This window comes from Nelumbo nucifera, chromosome 3 (assembly GCF_055504915.1).
Source record: "Nelumbo nucifera cultivar China Antique chromosome 3, China Antique-T2T, whole genome shotgun sequence".
Taxonomy (NCBI): Eukaryota; Viridiplantae; Streptophyta; class Magnoliopsida; order Proteales; family Nelumbonaceae; genus Nelumbo; species Nelumbo nucifera.
Window position 1 is genome coordinate 109,996,764 of NC_142651.1, and position 16,296 is coordinate 110,013,059.

The 16,296-nt window shown below is 37.3% G+C and overlaps 1 protein-coding gene, 1 long non-coding RNA gene, 1 other non-coding gene and 1 pseudogene across 4 annotated transcripts; 2 read left to right on the plus strand and 2 right to left on the minus strand.

Annotated features, from left to right (window-relative positions):
- Positions 1-1,961: 1,961 nt before the first annotated feature.
- LOC104607130 (septin and tuftelin-interacting protein 1 homolog 1 pseudogene) lies at positions 1,962-4,802 on the minus strand (annotated as a pseudogene). Its single transcript, XR_016084736.1, has one exon. The product of XR_016084736.1 is annotated as a septin and tuftelin-interacting protein 1 homolog 1 pseudogene (transcript).
- Positions 4,803-7,700: 2,898 nt separating this feature from the next.
- On the minus strand, positions 7,701-7,772 carry TRNAD-GUC (transfer RNA aspartic acid (anticodon GUC)). Its single transcript has one exon. It is a non-coding gene; the product is annotated as a tRNA-Asp (tRNA).
- A 3,409-nt stretch (positions 7,773-11,181) lies between these two features.
- On the plus strand, positions 11,182-14,879 carry LOC104607131 (uncharacterized). Its single transcript, XR_016083618.1, has 2 exons — positions 11,182-11,486; positions 11,963-14,879. It is a non-coding gene; the product is annotated as an uncharacterized LOC104607131 (long non-coding RNA).
- Positions 14,880-15,046: 167 nt separating this feature from the next.
- Positions 15,047-15,613, plus strand: LOC148801842 (uncharacterized). The gene is made up of 2 exons (XM_088900434.1): positions 15,047-15,436; positions 15,533-15,613. The coding sequence occupies exons 1-2, from the start codon at positions 15,047-15,049 to the stop codon at positions 15,611-15,613; spliced, it is 471 nt and encodes a 156-aa protein (XP_088756560.1).
- The last annotated feature ends 683 nt before the right edge of the window (positions 15,614-16,296 follow it).

The window sequence follows — 16,296 nt, forward strand, 5'->3', positions numbered from 1 at the left end:
CGACCAATCGTACATTTAAAACCTTCAACCTCTCAGCCAATTTCCCAGCCTGCTGCCTGCCCCATATGGATCTGCATCACTCCATTTTAATCTCTCATATAAAGTAGCATTTCCTCTCAAGCATTTTTCATTTTGAGCCATGGAGTTTCAAGCTACTCTGGGAACAAATAGATTACATTAATGGAGACAATCAAAATAGAGTGAAATGGGAAAATACCTAAACAGCATGGAGAAAACCCAAAAAGCTACATATAATTAATTGTTCAATCATGAAAATTTGAAAACAGAGAGGTCCAAAAAATCCATTCCTCTCTTTAACTCATCATTTTCATGGTTAATAAACACACACACACACAGAGTTACTCAAGACTGTTGAAAGAAGCCCTAGTTCGGCTTGAACATCAAATATGAGAGAATGGCCAAGGATGAATCACAATTAAAAAGTTTGCCTGGGGTACATTATTTTTTGTGCCACAAACTTTCTTGTTTTATTGCTATGGACCTGTTTCTCAACCAAAAATGGCTTCAATTTACAAAGAATATTTTAATCTGAAAATCACCAGCAGTATAACAACCCTTGAAGTTCACTGAATATTCAAATAATGTCATTTCTATGCTATAGAATGTTAAACGTTCTCCATAATACAGATTTTAGAGGTCTGTGAGAACAGAAGCCGACCTCTCATTGCCCTACATCACATTCTTCTTTTTTTTCCCTTTTTGATAAGTGGAAATTTAATTGTATTACCATGGAGGGTGAGAACCCTCAAAGCTGTACAAAAACAGTATTACCGTATCATTTATTCTTTCAATGGAGCCCTCCCCCATTCAAATATGGATGTGTTTATATTAAAAGGTAATAGTTCTATAGGTTAAGAAACAGTATTAAAAAAGTGATAAAAAAAACAATGCTATTGGATAAGAGGAGAAAGTCTTTATCAGGTGTTATTCTTGTGTGATAAAATTCTGTTATGCCTGATTTGTATGGTAGTGTGCCGGAATCAATGATGTAAATTGCATGCTGAAGCAAAAGATCACCAAGTATTGAGCTGAGAAATTTGACTAAGGAGACTCAGGTTAACTGCCTCTTCATTGCTCTGGACACTTGGGCTGCATTTGGCATTCGTTATTTTAAGTACTTATCTCCTTTTTGCAGTTAAAATGCCCCCATGAACACCGAGTTTTTAACAGAAAAAAGGAGATAAGTCCTTAAAATAATGAATGCCAAATGCAGCTTTGCTCTCCTTCAATGCAATTTTAGGTGATTTGATAGTGGTACAAGTATAACTGGTATAATATTTTTATTTTCATTTTGTAGACCTCTGGTACAAGTATGACTTAAAGGTTTATTCCTTTTCTAGCAAGGGACCCTCAAGATATTTCAGTGATTTTCTACAAGTTACATTGCACTAGGCTGTGCATCACATGGGTCACTTCTAGTAACTTGTATATACCATGAGATGTCCAAGTGGTTTGTGCCAAACCTTCTCAAACACCCTCACAAACCCAATCCCTGTCTTTGCTTCACTTCCATAAACCTATTTCTGTTATAGAAAAAGAAGAAAAGAAAAGGTGGAAGAAGAAGAAGAAGAAATTAGTATATAAAAACACATAATTAGTAAAGAAAAAGAAGAAAATGTGTTGATTGGACAACATTTTATGTTCTTTCTTACTTATTGGTTCAGGTTTTGAAGTCTTTGAGGGTTCAATACAGCATTTAGCAATGTTTGTGTTGATTAAACCCTAACAAATAAGAAAATAACAAAAAGAAATTAGTACATAAACACGCAAAATGAATGTTTTAGTTTAAAATTGTCTTTTTTATAATTATAACCTCGAAAATTAAGAATATAAAAGTCTGTTATAACACACTATAGAAAACTGCTTGGCGATTAGGCGAGGCGAGACTCCAAGGGCGCCTTGTTGCCTAGGCGCCGGCCTAGGCATTGCCTTGACAACTATGCTTAAATGTATCACCAAATTTGAATTCAAGGACAAAGAAACCTTGAGTTAGCAGTTTTACAAGTCATTGAAAACAAACTATGTACTACAAAACTCAATGTCGTCTCTGGCCAGAACTAAGATTCATCTCCAGCAACTTCTCTAGTGTAACCAACGACCATCCTTCTTCTGTATGAGCAAAGATCTTTTGATTTAAGGATTCCATATAAATGCTCACATTACCAAAGCCATAAATTTGAAGACCGTTGTATAGTCTACCAGGCTTAGGTTTAAACAGTAATCCATGTTGCTGTGCATAAGTTTCAATAACTTCCTTTAAGCTCAACTCAGGAACAGCATTTATTCCTTGCTGCTGAGCATGGGCTGCTGCTTTCTGTTGCGCCTCAAATTGCCTTTGTTCTGTCACCCTAAGGTAGCTCATTTTCTCCCTAACCCCAGGTTGCACCACCTCCATACCTTCAACAGCCTGGTTAACCATGTCAAGCCCTACCTTGAACTGATACCATATACGCTCATTTTCCCACAGCTCTTTTGGAAAAAGTTCTTTCCAACCTAAATACCATTTCTCAATTTCATCGAACCTTGGGTTTGAACATAACCAGTGGTATAAAACCTGCTGCCACTTGGTGAAGAAACCCACCTCCAACATAGTAACCATATGATGAATTGGAATAGCATGTCTCCAAGCAATGACCCAATGGAATGGCTCGAGTTTCTGATTTGCAGGGTTTACTTCAAATTCCTGCAGTACATTCACCAGTTTTGGAACTATATATCGAACAATAAGCTGTTCCCAACTGGCAGGATCAAACACGGTCCTCCAAGGAGATAGTACTGTGAGAGCAGATGCATCACTTGGATGCCAAGCATGAAGAACACTTCCCAATTTGAATCTTATTGTATGATGCAGAGTCTCCAGTTTCTGTCCCAATAATGGTAACCATGGATGCACCCATACATGGATAGAGACAGTCTCCTGACGAGGGTCCCATGACTCTACAGCATCTGTTAGTTTTGGCATAACCACAGTGTCTAAAATGGTCTGAAGAACTAGGGGAGGCAATAGGTTCTCCCATGATTCTAGAAATCGAAGCATTGGTTCAGGATCTCTGGCTCTCCAGGTATTAGTCCCAGATATCCTCACAGAAGGAAAAATAACCTCCATGACCAACTGGACATAGGGTAATGTTGGATCTGAGAAATCAAGAGAATCATTTCCTTGCAATAGACTCTTCCATGAAGACATCACCTCCAACCCATGCAATGGACTCTGAAGCGGATCCCATCCTTGGAACACTCTAATCAGCAAAGGCAACGCAAATGAGCATGCAATGCAAGACAAGTTGCAGAGCTTGTAATCATCAGCACATCTCTTCTGTAAGTCATAAAAGACCTCTGCAAGTGAATCCAGTGTCAATGTCCCTGACGAGTTTTCCACACCTATTCGCTCCAGCACCTCAACTATGTCTTCCATGCTATCCAGCTGTTTCTTCTGCCGAGATGCCTCCTTTTGAAGCTTCTCTTTCTCTTTCTGCAAAGTCGCCACTGTCTCCCTCTCATTCCTCAAATCCCTGTCCAATTTCTGAATATCAAGCTCGGCCAAGTCTACTATCAGTCTTATATTATGTTGAAGCTCGGGCATTGGTGTGTCCTCTTCCTTTGCCCTCTCTTCAGCATTCAAATTCTCCAAGTTCGTCAAAACCCGTACCTGCGGTCCCCTCATATCTAGAACCTTCTGAACAACTTCCAGACCCTGCTCCTGCTTCTTCGCAAGCAATTCCTCAGCTGTGATATAATCCTTTTTCTTTCCCCGACTTTGCCTTGACCAAAGTTTCTCTTTTGCCCGTCCAGTAGGCCGAGTTATTCCAGATGAAGGTTTTTTCTCTTCCACTTCCTCTACAACAGGTAAACTTGCCTCCTTGTAATCATTAAAACCCATTCCCATGTTCTTCGGCCGCAACTTGGCTTCAACCGGAGTAACAATACCTTGTTCATTCTTACCCAATCCACCTCCCTTGTACCCCATTTTCTCAAGCAATTTCATCCCTATCCCCTTCGTATACTTCTCAAACTGCCCAACATCACCAAATTCTGATTCCCTTCTTCTTCCCTGAGGTTTCTGAGCCAACTTCAACCTCTCTCTTTCTCTCTCCCGCCGCTGCACACCCTCCTTAATAATCCTACCAAACGCAGTCGGAAGAAAATTATCATCATCATTATCGTCCACATCATTCTCATTACCACTATCTTTCTTCGTCGAATTTTGCCTAAAACCTAGTCCTGACCCCACATTCGAACTAAGCCCTAACCCAGCACTTCCTTCCTCCTCTTCCTCCCCCACGTCCTCTTCTCTGCTCCTCTCTTCTTTACTGTTCTTATCAATCTCCTGGTTCGGCATCACGGTACCAGTCGATACAAAATTCACCGGCTTCGTAAAATCCGACTTTGAGAAAAAATCTTTCTTCCGCTTCCTGGACGAATCATCATTATCCGAATCACTGTCCGCGAAAACTCCGTACAGTACATCTTCATTCGTCTGCCGTCGCTTCTCCTTGCGCTTCCTGTAATAGAATTCTCCACCAATCCACTGCCCGTCTTCGTAATCGTTTTCCATTCCAAATCTCTCCATATGCTGGTACTCATCCATTTTCTGGTAATACCTCACTTAAATCCTCCAAGGTTTTGAGAAATAGAACGAAAGCAAGAGAGATTAATAAAGCGGAGAAATCAAGCAAAAACTAACCGGAATGTTCGTTGCAGAAGGATAGTCTCAACGTTCGTCACTCTGAAAGAGCACCGACTTCTTCAGGTCCCGAGTCCCAACGCCGGTGATTGGCCACCCGCACAAGGCTTATATACCATGGTTTTCGAACCGCCGTTGACCGGACGGTCGGACCGTTCGGTCCGGGAACCGTCTAGCCAACCAGTTCGTTTTACCCCAAATCCGATCCCTGGCAAAAACCGTTGAATCAGTCAACGATCCATTGATCCGGGTGGTCGAATCGTCAACCCATTCAATTGTTTTTGGTAATTTTTTTATTTTTTTTATTTTTTGTCAGAACGGGCCATCAATTTGAACCAAACAATCGAACCATCGACCTAGAAACCAGTGGCCAAAATGGTTCTATTTCCGGGTCGTTGTTTTTTAGACCTAAGGCCGAACCATTTTTGCCTCCAGGTCGTGGGTCACCAGTTCAGCTGGTCGAGTCAAACAGTTTAGATATGTTATATATATTTTTATATTTAATTTATGTTTTCTAATTCTTTTTATTTATAAAAACATTACAAATTGCAATTTGAAGCTAAAAAGGTTTTTTTTTTACGAAAATAATGGAGCAAGGCACCTAGGGCCCCTTGGAACACATAGCTCTTGAAAAGGTACCCAAAATAAAAAAAAAAATCACTCCATTCAGATATCGAAGTGCAAAGTTATGGCCTCCAAAAGTTTACATACATTGAGATATCTGATAACCGAGTCAAACGGGTCAATGGTCAAATCGAACAGGTCAAACGGTTCTTGACATAGTCAATGATTTTTACCATTTGACGGGTCTTGATTGAACCGGACCCAGAATCCTGGTCGAGTACTTTTTGACAGACTGGTTCAAACGATGGGTTGAAAACATTGCCTATATAGGCCCGTTTGGGAGCTTCAGGTTTTGTTGAGCTACTTACAAAGGATGCTCCTTTCTTTGAGCAGCTTGTCAAAAGTTGCTATTGTGTAAGTCATACTTCGTACTAACGAGAACCTCGGCTTAATTGAAAGCTCAGCCATAGAAATATATTAACAGGGACTAGTGCAATGTACGGGCTTTGTTAAAAAGGATGCTCCTTTCTTTCTTTGAGCAGCTTGTCAAAAGTTGCTATTGTGTAAGTCATACTTCGTACTAACGAGAACCTCGGCTTAATTGAAAGCTCAGCCATAGAAATATATTAACAGGGACTAGTGCAATGTATGGGCTTTGTTAAAATGATTTGAGATAAAAGATTTAGGGGTATAACTTGTGTGAATTCAAATGTGTACAGTGCAAAACTTTGTATTTTGTATTATTTCCTATCTATTTATATTGTACATATTTATATTTGTACTCCTTCCAAATTAAGTCTAAATTATGTTCTCCACCAAAAACTTCTCCTAAAAGACCTCCTAATCTGTTTCACGTATCCAATAAAACATCTCTTTCCCTGCTCTGCTCTGCCCATCTATCATTTTCTATCTTCATATCTCTACACCTTCCATATATATACATTTAATTTTTCATCAATAAATGAAAATATTAATGTTTAAATCAAAACTTAAATATTGAAATAATATGAGTAAAGATATCTAAAATCAGAGAAAAAAATTAATAAGACAATAAGACAAATAATAAAAGTAAAGTAATAAAATATTAAACATTAATTAAAAATAGAAAAACAATTATAATATTATATATATTTTTATAATAAATATTATAAAGTAAAAAAACCGATGAACCGAACCATCAATTAATCAAACCGATTGGTTTGATTTGATTCCGATTACCAGTTACCGATTTTCCAAAAACCAATACTACCAGTTCGATCCAAAAAAAAGACCCGTGAACACCCTTTGATCTAAGTTGTTTCCCTAATTTTGTCAGTTTTCCAGAATAATAAGAATGAACCAGGAGCCTAAAAGTTGTTATGCATATAAAGATAAAGTCCATATGTTGGGTTATTTGAATACTTGAAAACTATTCAACCCGCTAGCTTCGATTACCAATTCATACCAAACTGGGCCAATAAAGTTTGATCAATTTGACTTAGTAATGCAATTTCAAAATAAAAGGAGTACGATCGGGTAATTTGAATACCCAAAAATTTTCCACTAGCCAGCTTCAATTACCAATTCATACATGGATCTGGTTTTATTGGTTCGACCCAATTATGTAATATTGAAAACAAAAAGATCAAATATGAGAATATTTTACTAAAAAATAAAATTTTAATTATAAACTAATAGAAAATTCAGAAAAAATAAGGGAAGATAAACTGAAAAATTATTAAAAATTTTGTTAATAGATAGAAAAATGATAAAATAAGGGTAATTTTCTAAAAAAATATCAAAAAATAACAAAAGTAGAAACTTAATTTTTAATGAACTAATAAAATAAGAGAATTTTTCACTAAAAATAACGGAAATCTTTTACATATTAAAAGTAATATTTATCAATAAAATATTAAAAATGAGGAAGTAATTGAAAAGTAAAAATAAGGGAAAATTAAAAATCAACAACTTACTTTACATGATTAACTTATTAAGTAATTAATAATTAAAATATATTAAAAAACTTAGCTTTATTAACTTACTCCATAGTAAAATTGATTTTACAAAATTTATAAAAATTTAAAATTTCAATTACTAATAAAAAATTAACAGAATAATAAACAATAAAAAAATTTTACTAGACTTAGGAAAAATTATTTTATTATTTTGAAATTTAACTTAATAGAAAATGGTAACAACTCTCCCTAATCCCTTCTAGAGTTTTGTTTTGTTTTTTTTTATTTATTGACAATACATGACTCAAGAATAATGCTAAGATGGATAGGGTTCACTTTGCCCAATTACAAATGTTCTAAGACTCTTGTATAAATGTCACTTAACAATGCTTGTGCATTGCATTTAATAGTAACAAAACTAATAAAATGTAATAAAAATAGTAAAAGCTATAATATGATGATTCTTTTTATTGAAAAAAAAAAAAGCTAAAATACGCCGTTGCCGGGGATCGAACCCGGGTCACCCGCGTGACAGGCGGGAATACTCACCACTATACTACAACGACTTAAGTTGTTGTGAGGTAGATAGGATACTTATTTACTTGTTTTGACCCATTCCCGCTAGTCGGACATGGCACTAATGGATCGACCGGAACTGAATGAAAATTGATTCGAATTCAGCCTGAAAGGACCGGATTAATATGATTTACAAATTAATCCGATCCATTGAAATCCCTAGATATGACAACTCTTAATCCCTTGTGTTTGCAAAAAGATTAACTGAAAATCCAGCCTAACTCGAATACGGAAGCATAATATTTTTTACCTATACTCATGTACATTATAATGCGTGAATGTCATAGATTCGTATTTTAATGCAGAACGTCAATTGGTTGAAGCAAGGTTTTTAAAAACGGCCTGGAGATCAAACCAGTCAGGGGTTTGGCGATCATTCAACCTGAATGATCAATCTGTTCTAACAAAAAATAAAAAAATGGTCAAAACCGTTTAAACAGTTTGTATAATTAACCGCCCAAGTTAGCGATTTGCTGACCAAAATCAATGATTTTGGACAAATTTTCGGTTTTGGAGAAAACTGAAATCGGTCATCTGACCAATTCTCAGTTTTTCCAGTCTAGTCCGGTCCGGTTTTGAAAACCATGGGTTGAAGTTCGATGTCACTCTGGAAATGGGTGAAGTTTGGTGCATATCAAATCCAACATGATAACACGAGCCCTGATGGGTCAAGGCAGCTTTAGCACTAAATAAAACCTATATCCTAGTTCATATGGGAGAGAGCTGCATTTTTGTGAAGGCATTGGTTATTAGGGATGTCAAGCGACTCCAAAAGTCTGATATTCGATTTGACTGCGAATCCGATATTTGAATGGTAAAAATTGCATCTGATTAATAATCGGATCAGATGTTAATTAACCCTATCTAAGCGTTAAAAACCAACTCGGAACCAAATTGTTTTGACCACTAGTTTTTAGGTCAGCTGTTTGATCGTTCGGTTCGAATGGATGATCCATTCTAACTTAAAAAATTAGAGGTCATAAGTAGGGTTTTGTCATGTGCCACTGTGGAGGTTACAGGGTTTGGGTTCTCACCCTTCTCCTCAGGGTTTGCATGTGAGCACAAGCTTAGTAGTGTATCATGGTTACAACGCTTTGGCACTTATATAAAGCATTGTAGACTTATGTTTTTCTACGTTCTAGTACTTAAGTGACATGTCATCGCAGCATGGGTTACTCCGCTGACTGGCCAAATTGTGGGATGCTAGTGTTTGAAGCCTGATTATGATTTATTACGTCTCATTGTGAGGATGCTTGTTTGTTGTGATTAAGACTTGAGTGAGACCAAGGTTATGTTGAATCATTTTACACAATAAATTGAGGAATAATGTATATCCTTCTGAGGAATAAGCATTCTTTCTCAGGAGTAATGTATGTAGCTGCATATAATTCTATTAAGAAATGGGTATGCTCTTGTAGTGTCTCTAAGGCCTATAGAATTTTATACTATATAGGACCTCTGGCTATATAGGGCTCATGTTGAGATTTGCTTTTCTGGTGTCTCTAGGGTTCCTATGGAATTCTGCATTGTGTAGGACCTCCGGCCGTATAGGGCTCATGTAGAGATTTGCCTCTATGGTGGTATCTCCAGGGCCCTTGTGGAATTCTGCACTATATAGGACTTCCAACCACATAGGGCTAAGTAAATATGGCTTCTATGGTGTCTTTGGGGCATTTGTGGAATCTACGCTATGTGGAACCTCTAATCACATAAAACGAAGTAAAGATGGCCTCCATAATGTCTCTAGGACCCTTGTGGAATCTGCACTATATGGGACCAATGGTCGCATAGGGCAAAGTAAAGATGGCCTTTATGGTGTCTCCAAGGCCCATGCGGAATTCGTGTTATGTGAAACGTTCGTCGCATTTAGCTCCGTGGTGGTGTCTAAGATTGGTTTTCCCCAAGCATATAATGGATAAGCTACGCTAGCGGCTGGGTCTAATTACTCAACACTTTTATATAACCATGCAATAAATGTGTGAGCAAGTTGCAACTTACAAAATAACATTAATGCATTAACTAAGTATTGCTAACGCACCATGGGATTCCAATTTACAAGATAATATTGATGCACAAACTTATGCCACCTAATGCATTACATTTCAATATTGTCAAAACGTGCTAAAAACTAAAGTTCTATAAACAACCTTCATATTTTCAACAAGGTTTTAAAAACTGATCCGAAAATAGAATCATTCTAGTTACCGGTTTTCGGGTCAGCAGTTTGACTGTCCAGATCGAATAGTTCAGACCGTTTGCAACTTTGTTTTAAGGCAATACATATTTATGTTGATATGAGAAAGGAGAATGGAGAAGAGATTGATAGACTGATGTCGGCTGAGAAAGAAAAAAAGAACGTTTAAAGAAAGAAATAAGGAGAAAGAAAAAAAAAAGAAAAGAAAAGAAAGGAAATGAAGGAAGGAAGGAGGGAAGAAGAGGGAGGAGTGAAGAAGAAGGAATCGGAGGAGGATAGTTTGATGCTCACTAGCGACGATAATGGCGACGGCGACGACGAGTTTCTTCTTCTTCTCCTCCTCCTCCTCCTTCTTATTCTTTTTCTTCTTCTCTCCTGGATCTCAGATCTGAGGTCCTCTGTTTTTCTTCTTTGCAACCTTTTAAAACTATGAACCAATGTCTGGGTCAAACAAGTCAATGGTTCGACCGCTCGGGTCAGCGGTTTTCTGACAGAGTCAACGGTTTTTTACCCAAGAGCGGGTTAGAGGTAAAACAGAATCAATTGCTTGGATAGTTTTCGGGCCGAACGGTCCGATCGTCTGGGTCAACGACGGTTCGAAAACATTGATTTTCAAAACCTGCCTCTTTGCAAAGAATCAAGGCATCTAGGCTTTATGGTTCATATCACAACCTTCTCTTCCATTCATGGTTTTCAAAACCAAATCGGACCAGACAGTCGAACCAGAAAAACTAGGAACTGGTCAGATGATTGGTTTTGTTTTTCCTCAAAATTGGAATTTTGCCAAAAAACATTGATTTGGTCAATAAATCGCTGACCCAACTGATTGAACCATTCGAACCATTCAACGATTTTGAACATTTTTTATATTTTTTACCTTTTTTATTAAAACGGATTGTCCGTTCGGTTCGAATGGTCGGATCGTTCGACCTAGAAACCGGACCCCTAACTGGTTTGTTGTCCAATTCGGTTTTAAAAATCTTGGTATAAATTGAATCTTAGAACATATAACAAAACCTTATTGTGATTTTTTTTTTGTTTAAATACCTAGATTGGGATTGTAAAAGAAATAATAGCTACAGTCACACGTGTGAGTTAAAGTTCTATAGATTAAAATATTATAGGGTCAGTTTAGGTCAATCCATCAAAGGTTGGCATGTAGTGAACCCTATAAAATCCTAGACCTCTCGTGTTTGGTGCAAGCTTTGAAATTAGATTCGAATGCCTCTTTTCAGACCTGAAAGTTTAATCGGAATAGGAGGCTCTTAACGCGCTCAGACGTGTTTAAGAGCCATGAAAATTTCGAAAATATCCTCTATATTTTTTTAGAATGACGCGCTTACCCCTGGCGCCCCCCAAACCCAAGACAACCCTACCAGACGCAAAAACCCCCCAAACCCATGAAACTCTCTGCTCTTGTGAAAGCAAAAACCTTTTTTGTTAACTAAAAACCTTTATTGTTTCAGGGTTACAGGTGCCTACCATTTCGTTCCTTCTTTCTTCATCGAAGGTATCTTTATTTCGATTTTTGGAATTTTAGCACTACTTTTCATGAGGGTTTGTTTCATTTAGGTTCGTTGTTATTGGGTGTAGTGATGATGATAACAAGGTTGGGTTTATTTCTGTGGGTATTTATTTTTCAAAATTTGCTTAAATGCCAAATCTTCTTGTTTTGCTATAAGATAATTGATGTAGGAAGTTGGTTTTCTTTTCTTCCTTTTTTTTTTTTATTCTGAATACTTGGGGAAGTATGAATTCGGTGAGGTTTTGTTGTAGGGTTTTAAATTTCTTGAAAGAGCCTTGTTTACGTGTTTTGATTATCAATTTTTTGGAATAGTCGTTTAGTTTGTTTCTCTTTCGACATTTGGGCAATGTAGAATGTTTTAGTGAATAGATTTTCCAATGAAGTAATTCCACCTTTACATGTGGTGATGATTTTTCTGGACTTGGTCCGCCTGCCCTTTAATTTCAAGGTTTATGATGCAGGGACGTTTGCCCAAATAATTTAAAGGTTTAATGGTGGAGAATAGAAGTAAAAGCAATGGTGATGACAAGTAGTACCACGTCTATGTTTCTTCGAACACCCAGCACCCATCTATCTCTGTCTCTGTCTCTCTCTCTTTGTCGTGTGTGTGTGACTTGACTGCGTCTATCTCAAATTAATCTCCATTGACACAGTGGTTGCTATTTATAAAGGAAGACATGGAAAAGAAGTATTAACTGCTAATTAATTTGCTTTAACATTATAGAATTAATCCATATTTCCAATTCGAGGGCGAGTGGGTCTCTCTTTCTGTCTATCTCTCTTTGGCCCCAACTTGTGCAGGGTGTAAATTATCTAATGGCATCAAAAGCCAATGTTTATTCCCTTGTTACTTTAGATAGCATAAAGTAGTAAACACAAACAAACCAGGAGTCCTCCATGGTGACCAACCAATACAAGCCAAACAAGTAGCTTTATCATCAGCATAACCTCTGTTGAGTTCTGGCAGCTTCTTCAGAATTTGTTTAAGGGGGTTGGGGGGTTTAAACTTCACACTTCACAGTGTAGTTTTGGTGGCATGAGAGGAGTTTTGGGACAGACAGAAAGGAAAGACCTTCCTCCATAAACTTTTAGTCAAGTTTCAAAATATCAATGAACATCAGCTAGTACAATTGCCATTTCTTTAATTACAGGACCATTGGATCAAGACAAATTACTGAAATATGTGGACAACTATTCTTGCTCTTTTCAGTTATAATTCATTTTTTTCAGTTGATTTATTGCTTAGGTTGCTAGTTGCTACCTATTTTCCCTGGACAACTATTCTTGCTCTTTTTTCTGTTCTTCATATGGCAAACCTTGGTTATTGGATATGTTTATTGAGTATTTTCTCTTATCTACTGTTTTAGTTCGGTACCTAGAAGGAATAGGCTGTAATGATTTTCATAATTCAGAAATCACCATGTATTATGCAGAAAATAGTTATTTCTGATCTTTTTTTCATAAGTTATGCACTGGGAAATGAGTGGTTAACATCAAATATCAGCTTCTGTCAAAACCAGTAAACAACAGAACAGAGAGGCCTTCCCAGACTTGCAACCTATGTTCTCAGTTCAAAGCTTATCTCAGACCCTTTGAAGTATTCTTTCTGAGGTGTAACCCCAACAACAATGGTCTCAGTAGTTACCTTTTCCCAAAAAAGCTCAAGTCCAGATACATTTTGCATCCTCCACAGCCATCACTGTAGCAAGATTTTTTTTTGATCAATAACCACATATTTCATTAAATAGTAGTAAACTTACAAAGAAGAGGAGCTAAGGTATCTTAACTCCCCTGAATTGGCAACTGGAGAAATTACAGGACCATTGGATCAAGACAAATTACTGAAAAAAAAAAAACAGTCTGCAATCAACCTCACTGAGTGGGAAATTTTCCAAGAGAAAGAACAGCCTACTAATAAATCAAGACTAGGACCTAGTTAAAGTGTTGTTTGTTCTTCAACAGGAATTTTGATAAACATTTTTGTGAAGGGAAGACCGAAACCAATAAACTCCTATAGAAAACATTTTTGTGAAGGTGTATCATTAGAAATTTTAGTGTTGTTTGTGCAATAATGTTTATAGGTGTATCACTCTACTTGTGAATGTTTATATTTTTTTCTTTGTGCAATAATGTTTATAGGGACTTTAGGAATGGCTTTGGGGGATAACTACGACAAGGCGTATTGGAAGGAGCCAACCTTATAAAAGCTCTTGTTGGACCTCTGTATTGACGAGGTGACTACCTATGGAAGGCAAGGGGGTTCATTAAGGAAGGATTCATGGACACGGATACAAACGAAATTACATGAAGGGATTCAAAAGAACTTTTCACAGAAACAACTAAAAATGGGTTTGACTACTTGAAGAGAAAATATCAACTGTGAGTTAGACTAATTAATAGGACGGGTAATGGATACAACCCAATTGCGGGTACAGTGGACTGGACCGATGAGCAATGGGAAGATTTCCTAAAGATAACTAGTCTGCTATTTTGTTGTTGGGTATATCTTTGTGTATAGGGTCTAATAGAGTGGAATGTTTGTTTACATGGCAATAGGCATATCCAAATGCAAAAGTATTAAGGTATGCGGGGCTGTAGTTTGCTGATGAATGCAAATTGTTGTTCAATGAAGCTTGTGCAACTGGAGAAGTTGGCTGGACTCCAGTGGCAAATAGGCCAAGACCATTGGGCTCTACCAGTATGCCAGATGCTTCTCCACCTGAATTAGAGGGTGAGACCCCAATGGGTGGTCCTATTGAGCTTGACGACACGCCTATCACACCACCCACAAGGCCCCAGACTCAAACACAACAAACATTTGAAGAGTCTACAGGAAGGGCACTAGTGATATTGATAACAAGATGAAGAGGCTTCTTGACATCCTGATTGCTGAGGATGGAGGCCCAACTGTAGAAGATTGCATGCAGAAACTTCATGAAATTGGATGGACAGCTAGAACTCCTCTATACTTTGAGGCTTCTATTGTCTTTGCAGAAAACTCGAAGGCTAGGAAGGAGTGGATCCGTTGGTGTGGAACATGTGACACACCCAACGAGGAGGAGGTGAAAAGGTGCATTGTGGGCTAGGAGGATGAACATCTCGTAGGATGACTCGACATAATTTTTGGATATTTGGATAGTTTTGGATATTTTTTGGATAGTTATGGGTGGACATATTTTTGGATAGTTTTTGGAGATTTTTATGGATACTTATGGGTGAACATATTTTTGGATAGTTATGGGTGGATATATTTTTGGATACTTTTATGGATACTTGTGGATGAACATATGCAATATGTTTTTTTTTTTGGATATTTTGGAAATGTATAGATAATATTATTGTATGACACTCGGTGACTTGGCATAGTTGATATTTTCATATTTCTCTTTGTCATGCTTGAATATTTGCTTTTAGATTAATCTCAATGTAGAATGATGTCTATCAGGTAACCAATAAATATGTTGGCACCTATGATGAAGAGGTTGGGTATAATTATCCTCCTATATTGGTATATAAAAAAAACTTGATGGAGGAGTATTCCAAGGATGCCGGATTGTGAATCTTCACTACCCGGTTATATGTATACACAAGAACTATTAAATGGAAATGATACCCAAACCATTGAGGTTATGAGGATGCCTGTTGAAGCATATGTACGGATATGTGGCCATTTTCGAAATCGTGGATGGTTACATGATAGCCGATACATATTAGTGGAGGAGAAGATGGCTATGTTTCTTTTGTGTTTGAGTCATAATGAAAGGTTCTCCATTTTGAAGAGATGGTTCCAGCACTCCACTCAAACAGTGCATAGATACTTCCATCAAGTGTTGGATGCTATGATGGAATTTGCACAAGAGATGATCTTCCCAATTACATTTGACCGAAACCCAAACTACCCAGGGCACCACAAACGACTTCAACAAGTATTCAAGGTAACTAATTGAAAATGTCACATAGATTTCATAATATTTTTATAGGGGTTGATCTCAAAACGAGTTTTATTTGTTTGTTTTCATTTATTGTTGAAGGGTGTTGTTGGTGCTTTAGATGGCACACTTGTACATGTTGTGGTACCACTGGAGAAACAACTAGCATATCGAGGAAGATGAGGGAAATAATGTTTCCAAAATGTGCTAGCTGTTTGTGATTTTAACATGGTGTTCACATATGTTTATGCCGGTTGGGAAGAAACAACACATGACACTAGGGTTTTACACAAGGTTGCATACAACCTTGCCAACAACCTTCCATTTCCACCTGTTGGTAAGAATGATGTTCTAGGGGTGTTCATTATTTTTTGGTGAATTCATTTTTTGATAGATACATTTGATTGACGACAGACAAGTACTACCTATGTGATGCTGTATATGCTAATACAAAACACTGCACCCTATCGAAATGTACAATATTGGGCAGCAAACTTTTGACGTGTGCGTGCTAGGACTAAAGAAGAACGATTCAACCAAACACATGCAAAGCTGAGAAATGTAATTGAGAGATCGTTTGGTGTCTTAAAAGCTCGATTTCCAATTCTTAAACGGATAACATCTTTTAATCTCCATGTCCAATGAGACATAGTCATTGCATGGTTCGCTATCCACAATTATCTAAAAAGGGAATCAATACTATGGTGAACCTGATGTGCAAGTGCCTAATGGAAATGTAGAGGAAATAGAGACAAAAGAGCATGTCGAGGGAGAGACACTTCATGGGCAAGCTGATACACAGTTTATAGCCTCATTGTGAGGAAATTGCACAAGAATTAGTAAATAGGAACATGCATTGAAGTTTA

Bases quoted from the DNA above. Each gene is read 5' to 3' on its own strand.
- LOC148801842 (XM_088900434.1), top strand. From the start codon at position 15,047: ATGCCGGATTGTGAATCTTCACTACCCGGTTATATGTATACACAAGAA. The intron at 15,437-15,532 runs GTAACTAATTGA...TTATTGTTGAAG, and splicing joins GACTTCAACAAGTATTCAAG to GGTGTTGTTGGTGCTTTAGA.